At 41.7% G+C, this 14,644-nt stretch overlaps 1 protein-coding gene across 3 annotated transcripts in view; it reads right to left on the minus strand.

Annotated features, from left to right (window-relative positions):
• ova (ovaries absent) overlaps positions 1 to 14,644 on the minus strand; it is a 59,891-nt gene that overhangs the window by 32,828 nt on the left and 12,419 nt on the right. For all 3 annotated transcript variants that reach the window (XM_033379400.1, XM_033379401.1, XM_033379399.1), the window contains one exon: positions 12,846 to 13,010. In XM_033379400.1, the coding sequence (XP_033235291.1) occupies positions 12,846 to 13,010 (165 nt within the window). The remainder of the gene's footprint in view (positions 1 to 12,845; positions 13,011 to 14,644) is intronic.

The following is a 14,644-nucleotide window of genomic DNA, read 5'->3' on the forward strand; positions in this document are numbered from 1 at the left end:
CCCTCACACGCCTCAACTGGCCATTCAAGTGCCGACTTCCGGCGGTTGCCATCTTCCTCCATGTGACACTGAAGTTTTCAGTGGGGACTACCAGCAGTGGCCCACGTTCCGAGACCTGTTCACCAATATTTATATAGAGAACCCGAGGTTGGCTCCAGTAGAAAAACTGTTCCACCTCAACAAAAAAACGAGCGGTGAGGCCCACGACATAGTGGCACAGGCTCCACTCACGAACGAAGGATTCGCATCCGCATGGAGCGCCCTCCGTGAGCGTTTCCAGAACAAGAGGCTGATACTCAAAGCCCAGCTGAAGATCCTTCTCAGTCTGCCCCAAATCCGCACCGAGTCAGCTGCAGCGCTAAAAGAGCTTCAGAGGGCCGTCCACAAGTGCCTTACGACACTCAACCACTCCGAGGTCTCCACAGACAGCATTTTCGCTGACGGAGTGTTAGTGTACCTCATATCCGCGAAGTTGCCGAAAGCGACTTTGGAGCTTTGGGAGCAGTCCGTGACACACAAGTCCGAAATTCCCACCTGGCACGCTATGGACAAGTTCCTGGCGGAGCGGTACCTGTCTCTCGAGGTGACCGAGGACGGACATCCAGGCATGGAGACTCAGGCCCACTACAGGGCGAGTCTATCCATGTCAGAGAGTTCAAAGGGCAATCCCAACCCATTCCGTTCCCAAGGGAGCCCTGTTGCAAGGCGGGTTCAATCATTCGGAACAACTGTGGATCCGAAGCGGAGAACGTGTGATCTTTGCTCCAAAGAGAACCATCCGATCCGGGTATGCCCTCAATTCTTTCAGATGAGACCTGATGCTCGCTCCAGCTATATTAAGCAAAAAATGCTTTGCTTAAACTTTTTCGCAAGAGGTCACCAGATTCGTGAATGCCAAAGCGCCCACAACTGCAACACGTGTGGAGACCGGCATCATACGCTGCTGCACCGTGGCACTCCAGTTTCCAGCCAATCCGTGCATTCCCACTCGCCCAGGCACAGGTCTCGGGCCTCAATCAGACAATATCCGCTCAGTCCAAGAAGCTCTGCCATTTTTTCATCCGCTCCCCGACTAAGCCGGGCTTACACTTGGACGCCACAGCCTATGTCCTGCCGAAACTATCAGGCAGCCTTCCCTCCCATTCGATCCCGCAACACTCGTTGCGAGACTTGCCGAACCTGCCATGGGCAGACCCGACATTTTACGAAAGCTCACAAATAGATGTCCTGATTGGTGCCGACATCCTTTCATCCATCCTCTTGAGCGGCTCACAGACGAACATCTGTGGATCTCTCCTCGGACAGGAAACCATTTTCGGATGGGTTCTTACAGGCCCAGTGCCAAACACGGTACAAGGCAGGGTTGCATTCTTCTCCACGCAAATTTCCACCAAGCTAGAGACTCCGTTAGACAAACTCCTCACAAAGAATATAGAAGAATATATAGAAAGCGAGTCGGATTCGTACTGCGAAAGAAATTTCCTCCGAACTACGTCAAGAATGCCAAGCGGGAAATACGTCGTCACGACACCGTTTCGCGACCCAGATCATCTCATCTCGCTGGCCCAGTTCCTAAGAAACGAAAATCGCTTGAAAAGAAACAGTCCCCTACAAGAGCAGTACGACACCGTGATCCAAGAATACCTAGAGCTTGAACACATGACAGAAGTTCCTCCGACTCATGGGTCCTCAACCTACTACCTTCCGCACCACGCTGTCTTCAAGCCTGAGAGCACTACCACGAAGGTCCGGGTGGTATTTAACGCATCCAGCCCGTCGACCAACGGTGTGAGTTTGAATGATCTTCTGCACGCCGGCCCGGTCCTCCAATCTGACTTGACCCTCCAGATCCTAATCCTATACGTTTTCAACGCGGACATCACCAAAATGTATCGTAAATTTGGGTTGACCCGAAACACACCCCTTTCCAGCGAATATTATTTCGAAACAAGGAGGACACATCCGCGACTATGAACTTAAGACCGTAACCTTCGGAGTCAATTGCGCTCCTTTTCTTGCCATTCAAGTGTTGCAACAGCTAGCAAGCGACGTTCAGTCCAGATATCCGAAAGCGAGTCGTATTATCCGGTCATTCATGTATGTCGACGGTCCGGCTAGGACGGAGCGGATTCTACCGATGAGGCTCGACTAACGATCCGCGAGTTGCAGGCCGCTCTTAGCTCTGCACGGTTTCCGCTGCGGAAGTGGACTTCAAACCACAAAGCTATTCTGGCCAGGGACCGTAATCATTATAAGTTATATAATAAAAATTACTTGCTAATGATCATATTTCAATTTTTTACGATTTTCTTCACAGATAATCATTATTTTTGAGTAATTTGATAGAACTTTGGATTAATCATTATTCTTGATCAAAAAAAATAAAACTCAAAAATAATGATTATCAATGATTTTTATTTTTTTCGCTTAAAATAAAAATCAACAGGAATTTACGGCTTCTGTGTTAGAATGTTCGCCAATATTATTGCATATCCTTGTCAAAGGACCACAAAGCTACACCCTGCGCTAAAATTTTCTTTTTGAAAATACATTAAAATTTTTTTGTTATTTTTGGTTTTGTTGTCGGAAACACGTTTAATTAATAAGTATTAATTAATTTTACAAAAAGTAATTTTGACAATGATTCGTCCGCGAGGTTGCATCTCTGATCACTGAGCATCATTTTGAGTGCCGAATGCATCCATGCAATATGGACTGTATTTCAGTACAGAGGTTTTGGGATGTGTGCGATGTTTTCAGCTCTATCAGGCCTAAAGTTTGTACACATATTGCACAGTGATCGATGAACTGGACATTAACCCCAAGAATTCCGCGATTGCATCGTGTGGCCGTGTCCATTTTAAGGCAGAGGATTCTGTTTTTGAATGTTTTGACCATGTCGCATTTAATTTGGCTGTACTTTTCCTCGACTAAGCTCATAATATTTCTGGAAGTTACAGTGGGCATATCCAAGCCGCTAAATATGTGAGCTGTTAACGCCTTAAAGCCTTTTGAGTCAAGTACAGCAAACGGAAGTTTTGCGGCAGTCACTAGGTCAATACAGGCATTCTTGACATCATCTTGCCCCATTACCCCCGAAAAATTCTTTTTCTTTTCGGGCACTTCGGTTTTTTTGTTTTCGGCCAAGGTTTCATATTCGCCTTTGTGCACCTTTTCTAAGTGCCGCTTTAGATTGCACACAAAATTTCCACTCAAAGTCAATTTGCAAATTTTACACTCAGAAACATTACTTTCCGCGTGGAATGTAAAAAAATTACGCGGAATACAATTACGTTTGCGACCCATCTTGAAACGCGACTAAGAATAATCTCCAAAAACTAAGGATCAATGCATTAACACTCGCGGCTTAAGATAAGCAATTCTAAAAATAGATAAATAAATTGCATGAGCGTAGTCAAGCGCAAGTAAGTCTTCGTAAGTCTTCTTCCCCCCTCAGGTACGACTATGAGCAACTAGCTTTCCTTATCTTTTATTTGTTATTGATAAATAAATGTAGTAGTAACGTAGTTTAAATAAATACAAATATATATATTTACATAAATAACAAAATTAAATGCTGAGATTTATTTTGAGCGAAATATAATATATAAAATTTAATATAATATATTAATTAATTATTTTTTAAATTTATTTTCAAAAAGAAAATTTTAGCGCAGGGTGTAGCTTTGTGGTCCTTTGACAAGGATATGCAATAATATTGGCGAACATTCTAACACAGAAGCCGTAAATTCCTGTTGAGTTTTATTTTAAGCGAAAAAAATAAAAATCATTGATAATCATTATTTTTGAGTTTTATTTTTTTTGATCAAGAATAATGATTAACCCTAAGTTTTATCAAATTACTCAAAAATAATGATTATCTGTGAAGAAAATCGTAAAAAATCAAAAGTTTACAAATCATGGCGGCAATGCAGAGATTGTACAAAAATAAAGATTTTGGTGTAAATAGTGTTTTTCTAGGTCCATTAAAAATAAGAGATTTTTTTATTAAAAAAAAACGAAAATAATGATTATTTACGGTCCCTGATTCTGGCAAGAATTCCGAGTGCTCATCTTCTCCACACCGATTTTTTGGAGATGGTGGAAGAGAGCACAGCTAAGACTCTCGGGATTCGCTGGAAAGCGACTTCAGACGAGTTTTTTTTGTCCCTCCCGAGTCAGCGCCTGAGTCGTCATACACCAAGCGAGCAGTTCTGTCCCAGATCGCAAGGCTGTTCGACCCCGCGGGGTGGTTGGCCCCATTCAATGTCCGGTCCAAGATCTTCATGCAAGAAATCTGGTTGCAGGACCTGGGATGGGACTATGAGCTTCCAAGCGAGATGCGCCAGCGCTGGCAAAGTTTCCTGCGGAGCTACTCCGCCCTCGACCAAATCCATATTCCAAGATGGGTCGGCTCCCGGCCAGCGGTAAAAGTCGAACATCATGGGTTCTGCGATGCATCAGAGAAGGCTTACGGTGCCGCCATCTACGTGCGCATTGAGATTGACCGTTTGGTCGAGTTGCAGCTTCTCACAGCGAAAACGCGAGTCGCACCCGTGAAAACCGTGTCGCTCCCCCGGTTAGAGCTTTGCGGTGCAGTGCTTTTGTCCGAAATGGCGGCGGCTATCCTGCCGAATATGCCTGGAACAGCAAGTACGAGCTGCTATTGCTAGACCGATTCCACCATAGTCCTCGCCTGGCTGGCAAAGCCCGCGTGTCACTGGACCACGTTCGTGGCCAACCGAGGATATCTCAAGCGACCGATATTGAGAAGTGGGGCCACGTTCCATCCGAACAGAACCCCGCGGACTTAGCCAGCAGAGGCGTGCCGTTACAGGAGTTGGTGGATAACCAACTCTGGTGGCACGGACCAGTTTGGCTGTAGAGCGGCCGAGATCAATGGCCGGCACCAGTTAGTAACTCCCCCGTTATGACCTTAGAGCAGCGAACTGTAAAGGCCTATTTCGCAATCAACCCAGCCGAAGACTTCCTCGAACGATTCTCCAATCTGGAGAGAGCTCTACGAGTCCGATCATATTATCCTGCGCTTTACCAAGCGCTGCCGGAAGTTAGCCACCGCGCAAAAGGGCCATCTTACGAGCGGCGAAATTACCGAAGCTGAAAAAACTCTTATCCTAGAGACGCAGCGTAGAGAATACCCCGAGGAGTACCGCTGCGTAAGCGGTAAGCGGCCAACGCCAAGGTCATGTTCTATCCTGAACATGAACCCTTTCCTAGACCGCCATGGGTTGATCAGAGCATGCGGCCGTATCGCAGGCTCTGAAGTGCTAAGATACGACGAACGACATCATTCTCCCATATAATTGCGATTGTCTCGCCTTCTCGCGCAATTTACGCGCCGGATAACTATTCATGGCGGCAACCAATTGATGGTGCGCCTCATTCGATCAAAGTATTGGATTCCAAAGGTTCAAAGGCTTATGAAGGGGGTTGTGAATTCCTGCAAGGTCTGCGTAATTCACAAAAGGAGGTTGCAAACCCAAATGATGGGAGATCTTCCAACCGAGCGGTCGTCCTTTTCCAGACCGTTTACGCATACAGGGATTGATTACGCGGGTCCTTTCGAAATACGGAACTATACAGGGAGAGCATGTCTGATCACGAAGGGGTATGTGTGCGTATTCGTGTGCTTTTCCACTAAGGCGATACATTTAGAACCCACGTCCGACCTCACCACCGAAAAATTTCTCGCCGCTTTCGCTCGGTTCGTCGCAAGGCGCGGAATTCAGATAATGGAAAAACTTTCGTTGGTGCAGTAATCCTGCTTTCCAGTGACTTCCTTGACGCGTTTAAGGACTAGGTGACTGATGCGCTGTCGCTGTCTACCCTGTCTACCCGAAGGTGATCCAGCCCGGGTTCCTTGCGCGTGAGGACGGCCCGCCGGTGGCCCAGAGCACCGTTTTTGGATGGATCGTGTCGGGGGCGTGCACCCAGCCATAGGCCACCCAATTATACTTTGCAATCCTGCAAGGGGGGAGGCACTGTGCCGGCTCCGCGCGACTCGGTCCCGGCTCGCTCTCGCGTGCTCGCAGGCGCGCTCGGATCCACAATCCACGATCCACACGGCGCTCACGGCAGAAAAAGCACCATAAGGCATAGAGTTAAGTAGTGACGTTTCAACCCCCGTTTCAAACGCACGATCGCGCAACCCCCCGAAATAAATAATACCCATTTACCACAGAGCACCACGGCATTTTCTTTTCTTGCGACGGCTACAGGAGGTTTCACTTCATCATCCATATCGTCGTTGGAGACTTGAGCTTCACGTCCGCCCCCCTACAAACACATTGAGGAGAATGAATCCGTCAAAACCTTAGGACTACAATGGGAACTGGTTAAAGACGAGTTTAGGTTCAATTTCCACTATGAACCAATTAAGAAAACAAACAAGAGAATAGTATTATCTACCTTAGCCAAGATGTATGACCCCTTAGGCTGATTGTCTCCAGTGACACTTGTCGGAAAATTATTCATTCAAAAACTTTGGCTAGCAGACAAAAATTGGGATGAAGAATTATCAGAACAGGATACTGGGGAATGGAATTCGTTTAAAAATAGTTTAACAGAGTTAGAGAGCATTCGGATACCAAGATGGCTAAATTCTCAGCACAATAAGTCGATGCAAATTCATGGGTTTGCCGATGCATCCGAAAAGGCTTATGCTGCCGTAGTGTATGCCAAGGTAGATAGTTCTACAATTATAATAGCCAGCAAAAGCAAAGTTAATCCAAAGAAGAATCGGAAAACTATTCCAAAATTAGAACTTTGTGCAGCACATCTTCTGGCAAAATTAATTCAACGGGTGAAAGTAGCGGTTGGAAGTAATGTAGAGTGTTATGCCTGGAGTGATTCTACTATTACTCTAGCCTGGATAAAGAATGGAGACAATAAAGACAAGTTTATCAGGCGTCGAACTGACGAAGTAAGAAAGATTAAGGAAATCAAATGGGGACACGTTAGAACTGAAGACAATCCAGCAGATGTAGCATCAAGGGGCATTAACGCAGATAAGCTAAAAGATTTTAAGATTTGGTGGAAAGGGCCTCAATGGTTGGCGAAATCTAAGAAACATTGGCCAAAAGAGGAAATTGAAGAAAAATTAGTTGTTGGCACAACAATGGTAATAGCAAAAAATAACATTTTTTGTGAATTATTACAAAAATATTCGTGTATGCATAAACTAGAAAGAGTCATTGCATATGTATTGAGGTTTATTCAAATCAAAACCAAAAAAAAAGAATTTCCTTCATTTTTGACAGTGAAGGAGATTAAGAGCGCCAAAGCATTAATAGTAAAACAACAACAAGCTATCCAATTAGGTTCCGAAATAGCTAGCCCAATTAATAAAAAGGCAATAGAAACAAAAAATAAACTATTAAGCTTAAATCCGTTCTAAGATAAATACGGATTGTTACGAGTTGGAGGTAGATTGCAAAACTCCAACGCGGAATTTGAGGTTAAACATCCCTTGATTTTAGATAAGTGTCACTTGACGTCTTTAATTATCAAGAATGCACATAAAGAAACATTGCACGGTGGAATTAATCTGATGCGAAACTATATCCAGCGAAAAATTTTGGATATTTGGGCTAAGAAATTGCTTAAAGAAAAAACTTAAAGAGTGTGTCACCTGTGCTAGGTATCGACAGAATACTGCAGAACAAATTATGGGAAATCTGCCGAAACAGGGAAGTACTCAGCGATCTTACTTCAGATGCATTTCTAGCTGCACTTAGAAGATTTTTCTCAAGAAGAGGAAAATGTGCAAACCATTTTTTTTTTGATAATGGAACCAACTTTGTGGGAGCTTCGCGCAAATTAGACGAGGAATACCAGAGAGCCCTCAGAGACAACATTAAAGTGTTCCAATATTAGAAAGAGAACAGATCGAGTGGCATTTTATTACCCGGGCAGGACCTCACTTCGGAGGTATTTAGGAATTACCACTTAAAAAGGGTAATTGGGGACAATAATTTAACCTATGAGGAAATGGCAACTCTATTATGTCCAATTGAAGCGGTACTAAATTCACGTCTTTTGTAGACAGCTACAAATGATATTGACGATCTGGATGTATTAACACCAGGTCATTTAATATAACTAAAATTTGTCCATTAGCTCGAATTGAATCAGAAGAGCAAGACTCAGGAATGACTCCAAAAGAGACCAGAAGTACTGGTAGTAGTAAAAGGTAATTCAAATTTCGTGTATAGGAAGATAGCAAAGACAAGATCATTTTAGGTCGAATTAGAAAGGCAGGGTTGTTGGCTCATCAAAGTTCCAGTAAACACTAATGCTAGTAATGCTAATAATCTTCCGAAACAAGGAATTTTAACAATAATAAATGATTGTACTGTGCGAACCGATGTCAAAATACTAGTACCTCATCACAGTATTCAAACAGAAAGCTACGAACCAATTTCATCCTTTTATATAAGTAATATAAGCAAAATACCAAAAATTGCTTGGAATCCATTAACAGTGCCATTAATTAACCATACAGAAGAAATGGATAAGTTAAGAAACGAAATAAAATTGTTAAAGGAAGGTCATCATGACTTAAAAGGACTTAAGTCCATCATGTATCTGGACATGCGGCCTTGATTATCGGAATCATAATAATGATAATATTAATAATCTATGCCATAAGAAGAATTAAAGTAGCACGAAGACTGCAAACGATAGGACTTCCCTACCCACTGTAATTGACTGTAAATGATTATCTGTACTTGTAATTATAGCTACAAAGAAAATGTACACAAAAAGGTTCACAAGAATCAAAATACAAAACAATGCCACTTTTGGCCCTTTGCAGAATGTTCAAATGTACCCATCCACTCATGTAACAACACCGAACTCTAAAGAAATCACATAAAGTAGACAAGTTATGACTACACTGGTGTAAACAGAGATCTGTAACCCATTAAAACGACAACAAAACACAAGTGGAGAAAACACTTAACAAATGCGGTCCTAAAATAAAACTAATGTAAGCATGTACTCAAATAGACACCCTCAGTGAAGTGTATCCTCTGCGTAGGTTTATAGACTACCAAATTTTACCTCCTACCTCATTGTCAAATCATATATAAGGCTCTGATTTTAAGAATAAAATTTAGTTTGAATTTACAACTCAACTCGCAAATGTCTAGACTTTTCTTTTAAGGTCTTAACAATTATCTTTTATTAAAAAAGTAAAATTTGTCTATCTAATTAATTTAGTTTTCACAGTTATAAAGCTTATGTAAACTAATATCATCGTAAGTGAAAAAGATTTTGTCTTCGTCATTTTTCTTACGTGTAATATGTAAATCAGAAATTTTTTGAATGAAAATATTATTTTTTGTGCTCTGCGCCGTTTTTGACCCGATAAAGTATATATTGTAACGAATGGATGATTAGAAAATAGTTCGGACCGGACCTAAATTCTCCCGAATATAAAGCTTCCTCTTCCTCTCATTCCTAAAGCCTTCTCTGTTTCTAAATCTGAAATACGAACCGTAGAAACGTAACAACTGGTGTCAGAAAAGAGAATTTTGAGAATAGTTAAATACGGATAGTTAAAAGTTAAGCAGTTGAAGAGGGAATTGACTGAGCGGGGCTTACCGATGAGCGGTTTGAAAGGCAACCTGCTGTTACAACCTGCAATGGTGAGAACAGCCTCAATGTTGAAGATTATGAGTTTTTGGATGAGCAATGCTCCAGGGCGACAGTGGTGGAGAACAGTCCGGCGGCGGACAATGGCCAATTAATGGCGATGTTGCGACAGCAACAGATGACAGTGAAAATTGAAAGTCAAGGTGTGGCTTTAAAAGGGTCAAGGCAACCAACAGCAACAGGTGATGTTGCAGATAAAGACACAACGCTTGATGAGGGAATTCGGCAAGTGGAAAATCGCCAATTGGAATTGGGGTTTCCTGAAAACACCAAGTCAACAGCCAAACCGAAACTCGCTACACCTTGTTTTGATGGCATAACAACAATTGTTGTTTTCATGACAGAATTCGAAATGTCAGCGTCGAGGAATAATAGGACGGAAGCTTTAGTGCTTTCCTTAAAGCGCTTGGCTGCTGAGGTGCTGCAATCGTGCCCTGGAACGTTGATATGGAGCTGACCATTTTCGGGAAGTTCATCGCATGGAACTGAAGGGCAGGGTACAACGTTACGGAGCGTCTCTTCAAAATTTCGCGATCGACATAGACCGACTTTCTGGAAATATACAAGATCAATAGTTTTATAGACGCTATTAAGATATAGCTGAAAGAATCACCAGAGAAAATAATGGTCTCATGATTTGCAAGTCTCACTATTAGAGGCGTAATGGGTGGAAGTGAATGTGTGAATTAATGATAATTAAAAGGGATTTAGTTAATGGAAATGTGGAGCATCTGAATGGGATACGACTACAAAGAGTTACAAGGGGAACGCGCAAATAATGGGAATAATTAGTAGGAAATTAATTAGTAGTAGAAGACGACATCATAATTGGAGTAGATTTTATGACCCATTATAGTTTTCCACTGGACTTGACGGAAAAATTTCTAAGATATGAGAATGCACAATTACCTATATGAGAAAAAGGTGACAACGGGTATGGGTATGTGAGACAAACGCATCGCACAAGGAAATGGCAAATAAAAAGATCGAAGATGCAGTTCAGGCCGAAACCGGTAACAGCAACAGACGTAACAGTTAAAATTAAGTAGAAGCTAATATTAGTTAGAGTTAGATGTTGAGTCCCGAGAAAAACGGAATAGACTACCAGAGGCGTTAGATCGTCACTCTCACCGGAAGTGAAAAGTTGCAATATCTGTCTTCAACCCGCATGAATATTCGCCGTACGAGGACATCTGGAGGAGGTTTTCGGATAGTATCCGTGCCGTCCCTCCGTCTCGATGAGCGCCTAGATCTCAGAAACTATAAAAGCTAGAAAAGCTCAATTTTGTATCTAGACTCCTGCGATATCACACTGTTGCAAGTGCATTTCAACATTTTGCCACGCCCCTTTCCTCCCCGACGAAAGTCCTCTAGCTGAACCCTCCACGAGGGTGGTGGCTGTGCAATGGACACTGCATTATCCCGGACAAGAGTAATACACTGTCGCTTGCAGTGTCGAGCTAAGACAATGGTCTAGCGTAAGCTAGGGCCAATGATAGAGGTATTGGACTGGACGTTGAATTCTTTGCATTTGGGTGTAGTACATATCTTCTTGAGTTATTACCAAAAAGATTTTTTTTTGGTTTCGTCGCTCCATAATATATTATTCCACTGTTTTAGACCCATCCGTTCCATACCATGCCAAATGAATTTTTGCAAATTGTTGCCTCATCTTAAAATTATTAACTCGGAGTAAGGGATTGTTTCGGTCTATCCGTCTATAAATCCGCACATTGAAGTTTACGACGAACCAGCATAAATTTTATTGCCAATTTAAGCGGAAATAGCCTTGGAAGATATGAACGGCACCTTTTTTTAAAGGCTGATGATGTGTCTGTGGTTATTGTTTGCTTTCATCCTAGATTTTCAGTAAGCATTTTTTATTTTAAAGCGTTCTGAACAAATCATACCGTAATCATACCATACTAGACACTTACCGAAAGATTTGTCGTATTTTTTTTTTTAAGAATCTTATTATACCCGATACTCAAAATGAGTATTGGGGTATATTAGATTTGTGGTAAAAGTTGATGTGTGTAACGTACAGAAGGAATCGTTTCCGACCCCATAAAGTACATATATTCTTGATCAGAATCAATAGGCGAGTCGATTGAGCCATGTCTGTCTGTCCGTGTGTCCGTCCGTCCGTCTGTCCGTCAGTCCGTCCCCTTCAGCGCCTAGTCCTTAAAGACTATAAGAGCTAGAGCAACGATGTTTTGGATCCAGACTTCTAAGATATGTCACTGCTACAAGAATATTTCAAAACTTTGCCCCGCCCACTTCCGCCCCCACAAAGGGCGAAAATCTGTGGCATCCACAATTTCGACGATACGAGAAAACTAAAAACGAAGAATCGTAGGAGATGACTATATCTTCTAGAGTGTAAAATCTGAACCAGATCGTATAAATATTATAGCCAGAATCAAGAAAACAATTTCATTCTTTCTCGCTCTGTCTCTCTCTAACACACAGGTTTCATGGTCGGTTTTGCCAATTGCAAAATATGAGTTCAAGGATTTCAGAACCTATAAGAGCCAGAGCAACCAAATTTGGTATCCACACTCCTGTGATATCGGACCTTGACCGTTTCGTGTCCAAATTTCGCCACACCCCCTTCCGCCCCAAAAAATGAAGAAAATCTGGGGCATCCACAAATCTCAGAGACTATTAAGGCTAGAGTAACCAAATTTGGTATCCGCACTTCTGTTAGATCTCACTATAAAACGTATAAACGTCCGATCTCAGAATTTAGCGCCACCCCCGTCCGCACGCACTCTTTGTCGTGTCGCTTAATATTAGCGGCGTCTGCCGGAGGAGAGCCATACAGACTTAGTATCGGGTATAACTGTAGAGTTGCGGTGTTCCCAGCAACTCACAACGTTCCCCCTCGTTTTTTTCTTCAGCAGTGCAATGCTCTTTGAGCAGACCAAAAATACACATCCAGCACAAACTTAAGCTTACAAGGGTACATTTTTGATTCAAATGTTTTGCAAGACTGCAACCTTTAAAAATATATAAAATTGACAGCTATGCATTCAAAGGCATTCGAGCTGTTTCATAACAAATTAGCACGATACCTATGTACTTATTATTTTAACCAGTAGTGTAGATATGGTTATCGTTCTACAGTCTTATATCATATGTAAATATAGTTAATAAAAACTTACCAATATAGCTTGTTTAGAATAAAGTTCGGCATCACAATTGTCGCAAAGATATATATCAAAAGGTGGTGGTTCCACCATCATATGTTGTAAATTATCAATAGATGTAGTCAAATTTTTTTGTTGAAGTAACAAGCATTTTCTATTTTTTTGCTGTCTGTCATATGACTGAAATATAATAAATTAATTTAGTTAATTAAGTTAAAGCCATACAAAATTCCGAAATTACGAAAACTTTTTCTGCTACAAATTTTTGATGCTAGCTTTTTTATACCCGGTACTCAAAATGAGTATTGGGGTGTATTAGATTTGTGGTAAAAGTGGATGTGTGTAACGTCCAGAAGGAAACGTTTCCGACCCCATAAAGTATATATATTCTTGATCAGCATCAATAGCCGAGTCGATTGACCCCTGTCTGTCTGTCCGTCCCTATTAGCGCCTAGTGCTTAAAACTTTGCCCCGCCTACTTCCGCCCCTCAAAGGACGAAAATCTGCGGCATCCACATTTTTAAAGATACGATAAAACCAAACCGCAGAATCGTAGAGGATGACCATATGTTCTAGAGTGTAAAATCTCAACCAGATCGTATAATTATTATAGCCAGAATCAAGAAAACAATTTCATTCTTTCTCGCTCTGTCTCTCTCTAACACACAGGTTTCATGGTCGGTTTTGCCAATTGCAAAATATGAGTTCAAGGATCTCAGAACCTATAAGAGCCAGAGCAACCAAATTTGGTATCCACACTCCTGTGATATCGGACCTTGACCGTTTCGTGTCCAAATTTCGCCACACCCCCTTCCGCCCCAAAAAATGAAGAAAATCTGGGGCATCCACAAATCTCAGAGACTATTAAGGCTAGAGTAACCAAATTTGGTATCCGCACTTCTGTTAGATCTCACTATAAAACGTATATCTCAGAATTTAGCGCCACCCCCTTCCGCCCACACAAAGGACGAAAATCTGTTGCATCCACAATATTGCAGATTCGAGAAAACTAAAAACGCAGAATCATAGATAATGACCATATCTATCAGATTGCTGAATCTGGATCAGATCGGATCATTTTTGTAGCCTAAAGCAAGAAATCAATTTGCAGTGGCTACGCAGCGCCCGACGTCACGCTCAGACTGATTTTCTGTCTCTCTCGCACGCACTCTTTGTCGTGTCGCTTAATATTAGCGGCGTCTGCCGGAGGAGAGCCATACTGACTTAGTATCGGGTATAACTGTACAGTTGCGGTGTCCGCAGCAACTAACAACGTTCCCCCTCGTTGTTTTTATATCTATTATATTTTATATTCTTTTTATAATATCAAGATAAAAATTTATGGTTTTTAAAAGGTATTTTTCTCAAAATACTGACTTTGTAAATTATTGACAATCCATTATTCAAATAAATTCTCAAAATTTTCAAACAGCTGCTCTGGCTGCGACCTTTGAAAATTTAATAAGTGAGTAATATCAATTAAGTGGTCCAGTCCAATATACAGAAACAAAAACTGACAATCGAACGTATGCAGCAACGTTTCGCATTGTCTTACTTTTTTACACACCAGTTCACGGCCACGTACTCTAACTGTAAGCATTAAAACATTGAACAATAAATCCCTAAATTGAAATCTAATTCGGAGAAATATTTTTCGTAAATGTGGAATCAGAGCCGCCGAGAAAGCTCATTGGCCTCCAATATTACTAAAAACAGAAATGGATTTTGATCTTGGGTTACAAATTTGCACAATCTGCAAATTGGGTATACAATTTTTTGTTATTAATAAATTAAATGTTAAATGATAATTTTTG

The sequence above is a fragment of the Drosophila pseudoobscura genome, chromosome 4, assembly GCF_009870125.1.
Source record: "Drosophila pseudoobscura strain MV-25-SWS-2005 chromosome 4, UCI_Dpse_MV25, whole genome shotgun sequence".
NCBI classification, from domain to species: Eukaryota; Metazoa; Arthropoda; class Insecta; order Diptera; family Drosophilidae; genus Drosophila; species Drosophila pseudoobscura.